The sequence below is a fragment of the Cynocephalus volans genome, chromosome 6 (assembly GCF_027409185.1).
Source record: "Cynocephalus volans isolate mCynVol1 chromosome 6, mCynVol1.pri, whole genome shotgun sequence".
Classification (NCBI taxonomy): Eukaryota; Metazoa; Chordata; class Mammalia; order Dermoptera; family Cynocephalidae; genus Cynocephalus; species Cynocephalus volans.
In genome coordinates, this window is record NC_084465.1 from 118818209 (window position 1) to 118824208 (window position 6000).

The 6000-nt window shown below is 43.9% G+C and overlaps 1 protein-coding gene across 1 annotated transcript in view; it reads left to right on the plus strand.

Annotated features, from left to right (window-relative positions):
• Positions 1-3953, plus strand: part of USP31 (ubiquitin specific peptidase 31) — a 97421-nt gene extending 93468 nt beyond the window's left edge. The window contains exon 16 of the mRNA XM_063099517.1: positions 1157-3953. Within this exon, the coding sequence (XP_062955587.1) occupies positions 1157-2733 (1577 nt within the window). The 3' untranslated portion in view covers positions 2734-3953. The remainder of the gene's footprint in view (positions 1-1156) is intronic.
• The last annotated feature ends 2047 nt before the right edge of the window (positions 3954-6000 follow it).

Genomic DNA, 6000 nt, shown 5'->3' on the forward strand with positions numbered 1-6000 from the left:
CCAGACAAGGAGCTCTGCACCTTGCTCCAGCTCTGCCACCTCTTCTGGCTTGTTGCTTCATTATTTGTGAAATAAGAATACTGGGCTGTCATTGTGAGCTCCTTCTAGCTCCTCACATTTTATGAAAAACTGACTAGTGAACCATTGCTTGTTTAGGTAGAGGTTATTTTTCAACACAGCTTTTAAACTTGGAAATTCCCTGTTGTTTCAACAATAAGCTAGATACGGCTTGCCCCAGTCTATTTTTAAACAGTGTAGTTGGTGAAATCAAATCTTCCTAAGCATCATCATCGTATGATGGTTCTGGGTGGTGCTCACAGAACAGAGCCTATTTCTTAGGATCTTATACAGACAGAGTTTTATAAATACCACAGCTACAGTATCAAGTGTCTATAGAATTTAATTTAGAATATTTTCTTTGGAAGTTTTAAGTCACTCAGGAGTGTATTGTATCCAAGTCTCTCTAGTTGTTTCCACTGATCTACTTTTGCAGTCAACTGTTACAAGCCAGCTTACAGGTGCTGTTGAGTGGGGGTCCAGGGGTTGGGTTCTGGTATTAGCTCTGCCTTTAATCATTTGTGTAATCTTGGTCAAGGACTTCACTCTGTGAGCCCCAGATGTCCTTCAGTAAGACGGAGAAGCTGGATCGGCAGCTCACAGTTAGTGAGCATCTGTGGAGCGCCAGGTGCTTTAAGACTTTAATTCTCACAGTAACCCTATGAATTACAGTACAGATCACATAGGCCCCCCTACCTTTTTTTGTAAATAAAAATCTATGGGGATACAGACCTGCGCATTTGTTTATGTGTCACTTGTGGCTGCTTTTGTGCTGCAGTGGCACAGTGGGTGGTTGGCCCACAGAGCTTAATGTACTTACCATCTGGGCCTTTACAGGAAAAGCATGCTGACCCCTGATGTAGAGCCAGGAGGACAGAGGAAAGTTGGCTGATCCCTGAGTTAGAATGTCCCTATCTTATAACTGGGTTCAGAAAGGTTGAAGTCACATGGCTGCCGCTTAACCTCAGGCAGGCTGGCTCTGAAGGTCATGTTTCAGTCATTCCATGAGGCTTGCCTTTGTTCCATCTTCAGTGTCTTAAGATGTTACTAGAATGTTTTTGTTGGTTTAGCTTAACAGTGTTCTCTTTGCTGTGTTCAGGAGGCTTTTCAACTCGACCATTTGTAAGAAGTGTCCAGCGTCAGAGCTTGTCATCTCGATCTTCTGTCACCAGCCCCTTGGCCGTCAATGAGAATTGCATGAGACCTTCGTGGTCCCTGTCTGCTAAGCTGCAGATGCGCTCCAGTTCTCCTTCTCGGTTCTCAGGGGACTCTCCAATTCACAGCTCTGCCTCCACCTTGGAGAAGATTGGGGAGGCAGTGGATGACAAGGTCTCCATCTCTTGCTTTGGTAGCTTGAGGAACCTTTCTAGCAGTCACCAGGAACCGAGCAATAGTCACAGTCGACGGGAGCACAAGGCCGTGGGCCGGGCCCCTCTGGCTGTCATGGAAGGTGTGTTCAAAGATGAATCAGACAACCGCAAATTGAACTCCAGTGTGGTAGATGCACAGAGCAAAAACTTGGCACAAGGAGGTCGCTTGCCCTCTGTCACTGATCCATTTGATAACAATAACCAGATTGCTTATGTGGACCAGAGTGATTCTGTAGACAGTTCTCCAGTCAAAGAGGCAAAACCTCCAAGCCACCCGGGCTCACTTGCAAAGAAACCAGAGAGCACAAGCAAGAGGTCCCCCAGCTCCAAAGGCACTTCTGAGCCAGATAAAAGCTTGCGGAAGGGGAGACCAGTCTTGGCAAGCCGGGAATCATCTCTTTCAAGTACATCCCCTTCTTCTCCTGTTCCTGTAAAAGTTTCTCTAAAGCCCTCCCGCTCCCGAAGCAAAGCAGATATTTCTTCCAGGACCAGTGGACGGCATTCATCCCCCGCCCCTGCCCCTGCCAAGCCCAGAAAGGAGTCTTCCTCCAAATCCCAGGACTCCGTGTCATCTCCTTCACCACAGAAGCAGAAGTTAGCTTCTGCCCTCGCACACACTGCTTCCTCTACATCTGCCAAAAAAGCCTCCAGCCCTGCCACGAGGGGACCTTTCCCTCCCGGGAAGAGCAGGACTTCAGACCGGAGCCTAAGTAGAGAGGGCTCCAGACAGAGCCTGGGTTCTGACAGAGCCAGTGTTACCTCTGCCTCCAAACCAAACTCCCCTCGGGTGAGCCAGGCCAGAGCGGGCGAGGGTGGAGGGGACAGGAAGCATGTCAGGAGCTCCTCCATGGCCAGCCTGCGCTCCCCCAGCACGAGCATGAAGTCCGGTCTGAAGAGAGACAGCAAATCTGAGGACAAGGGGCTGTCCTTTTTCAAATCAGCCTTGAGACAGAAGGAAACCCGGCGGTCGACTGATCTCGGAAAGACAACTTTGCTCTCTAAAAAGGCTGGCGGGAGCTCCGTGAAGTCAGTCTGTAAGAGCATCGGGGATGACAGGGCAGAGAAAGGCTCCCAGCCTCCAGGTTCCCAGCAGTCCAGTGCAGAAACGCTTGGTAAAGAGCAGCTCGTCTCTAAGAACCCTGCTTCTGCTAAACATTCCCTGCTGTCTGCTCGCAAATCCAAGTCTTCCCAGCTAGATTCGGGAGTTCCCTCGTCTCCTGGTGGCAAGCAGTCTGCTGAGAAATCCTCAAAAAAGTTATCTTCTAGCATGCAAACCTCTGCACGGCCTTCTCAAAAACCTCAGTGATATTTCTGCAATCCCAGCGTTTTATCTGTAAAGATGTTTATTTATTTAGAACCCCTCCCCTCCCACCAAAACCCTCTATGCTTTTGTTTTGTATTTTTTCAGTCACGTGCCTGACGTGTGCGTGTGTGCGTGTGTGTGCATGTGTGTATGTGTGTGCGTTCGTGCAGGGAATTCAATTGCAAGTTGTTAAAAGCGTCGCCTTATTCTGCCATTGAACCAAATAACAGCCATAGGCAAAGCACTGATACCAAGCTAACTGGAATAATTTTAGATGATGCCCTGGACAGTCCCTTTAGCAGTTGTATATATTTCTTTCTAGAGAACTCTAATGACATTAATTGGACACTAGGGTTTTAAACCCTGTGAACCAGTTAAGCTATAATGAGTGTGTTAGAAGGATGAATTATTTGACTTGGGTTTCATCTGAGCAGAATTTGTCCTCACTACGGATGTCAGGTGGCACCAGGAGCACTAAAAACTGTGACACTAACAGTGAAACAAACTGAGGGAAAAACTGTTGCTTTCTGCACTTTTGCCCCATCTACCAGTCTTTGTAAAGGGCAATATTTTAACACTAATGTTTCTCAGGTATATACTCAGCTAGTCTAGGATGTATGTGCATCAGTAAATGGATTAAAGAGGAAGGTGACGTGGGTGACTGTGTCATTTCTCCTACTGCCACAAATAGAAGTTTTAGAGGTGGAAATGAAGTCTTTCACTACCTTCATGTCTGCAGGGATGTGTGTACCATAACCCATCTTTACTCTTAGGATATGTCCTGAGAGGTGGCACATTGGATAGCCAGCAAGTCAGTCACTAGTAGTTAATTTTTTTTTTTTTCCTTGTAAATTTGCTAACTGAGGCCATTGGGATTTTGAACTATGGTAGAGCAGTCGACACCTTTGAAAGGATCCTGGAAAAAAATGGATGCTAAGCTGGATGCACAAATCTGTACCATGTTCCATCTCTGGTGTTGCTTGTTTCTGTTAAAAGTTGGAAGCTCCGTGCTGCCCCGCGTCTGCATGTTCATGTTTCCTCGTTGCATAACTTGGAGAGGAAAGAAGTTGCCTACTGCCACAAGTCAGTGGCGGTGTGTGGAAGCGATGCGTGACAAAGTGTTACATATGCACCTTGGATCCTGCCTGTCACTCTTAGTTATGACTGCTTTTCAGTAGCTCATTTATTGCTTGTGTTTAAGATTCAATCTCATACTCAGAACTTGCAGGTGGAATTGGGAGTGTACACCCTCTGGCAGTGTCAGTGCAAATGGCACTTCTTGTTTAGAAAAAGGGGAACCTCACAAAAATGTCACAGATAAACAAAATCTGTAGTTTCCAAGCTTTTTGGAGGTCTGGCAATACTTTCCTGCTCAAGTTCTAGCTTTTTTTTAAAAAGTCTTTTTCCTTTTTTTTTTTTAAGTGTCAGGAGAGTCATGGTCCTGATTCTCCTTGAATAGCATTTGTCACTTTGCCATGAAATGCAGCATGTTTAGTTTATGCGCTGATAAATGTTAACTTTTTTTTTTCTTTGTTATAGACTTTTCAGTTCTTCCTGAACTCTTGGTGCACAGATCCGTTTATAACCTCCCTTTTCAGTATTGCTGTGTGCGCAGCAACTACAGCACATATGCATGCATAGCTGTAAAGTCTGCACTGCCCTTTTTTCTCTTTTTATTGTTTTTTCTGTGAATATCTCTTGGGAAATGTTTCTAGTAGGTTACTTAACTTTATTTTGCTTCCAATTTGAGCATTAGCCAGTAACTTGCAAGTCGAGAGGCCATGTATGTTGAGGGTAGCTGGAATTTTAGACCCTTGCAGTATGTAAGACTTAAATACTCAGCCTTGTGGAAGTTACCAGGGTACTTCATGTGATTCATTGAACGTGAGTCCATCGCCCACTGCACTCACTCCTGTGCAGGCAGCTTCACTGGTTGTCCTCGTTTTACCGTAGACTTTGGTGGTTTCCCGAAGCAGCATTACTCTCCTCTGCTGTGGTGTGACTGCAGATGCTGGCTGCTTCCAACAGCACATTGACAGCCTGATTGGTGTTGAGCCACCACTCTCGTTTCCTATATGGCTTTTATTTCCTGAGACAGATGTGCCTGATGTGGATCGTCAGTATCAGGAGTTGAATGTTTGTCTAATTTGAACCTCTCATCTTTGCTTAATACGTAGATCTCATTTGAAATCTCCTACCAAAAGCTCTGAAACAATCATGGAATTATAGTTTGATTAGACAAAGTGTGTTGGTAATACTTTTTTTTTTTTTTTTTTTTTTGCTATAATCAGTTAAGCATTAATAGAAACTAATTTAATTTTCAGTGGTAAATTTTCTCAAGTCCTCTAGGGATGAATTTTCGATTATGTCTAGTGTCTTAAAAAAAAAAAAAAAACCTCCCTCTACAAATCCCTTTAATTTTCCATGGGATCTAGAAATAATATTTCAGAAATTGTAAACTTTGTCTATGGAGTTTAGTCCTGTTTCAGATTTAATTAAATAGAAAAATAAATCAGGAAGTATTATGGCATTGTCTAGGCATCTTTTTTTTGGCAGCTGACCAGTACAGGGATTTGAACCTGTGATGTCTAGGCATCTTTAGGCTGTTATATTTCCATGGTTGGTAAACAATGAAAATTTCATTATCCCTAACTATGAGGTACAACTTTAAGGCACAGAAAAGGATATTTTGCGCAAAAGTTTGAAGATGTCCTTTGAGGTGTGAATTATGGAAAAATTTTTACTTGGTTCAGTTTAGTTGTTTGGTAGGGTTAGGGGCTCAAGTGTTTGATTTTTTTATTTTCCCGCTGCTGTTCAGCACAGTGAACATGTATGTGCATTGGGGTTGAAAATCATCTGCTAAGGACAAGGCCTGGGTTTCTTGACAACTAGGTGGGCCTGATTAGAGCAGTTATTTCCTGGTAGGCACAAAATAATCACGAATAGTAATGTTGCATCTCTAATGTTCGTTTGCTTTAAAAAGAATCCCTTTTTATTTTTGATTTCTTTTCCTGTAAACATTCAGTGCACTAAGGCTGTAACATTCCTTAAGATAGCCCTACACCTGGCCTTTGTAATCCCTTAGATAATGTGGAAGCACAAAGAAACCGTCTTAGACCACCTCTGGCCCCTTTTGTATTTTCTCATCCTAAAGCAGCCTAACTGAAAGTAATAATATGCTGGACCAAACGAACTGGATGTGGGAGTCTTTGTGGGATGGAAAAATATTGTAATCATCTATGAGGCTGCCTTAAACTTTTGGGATCATTC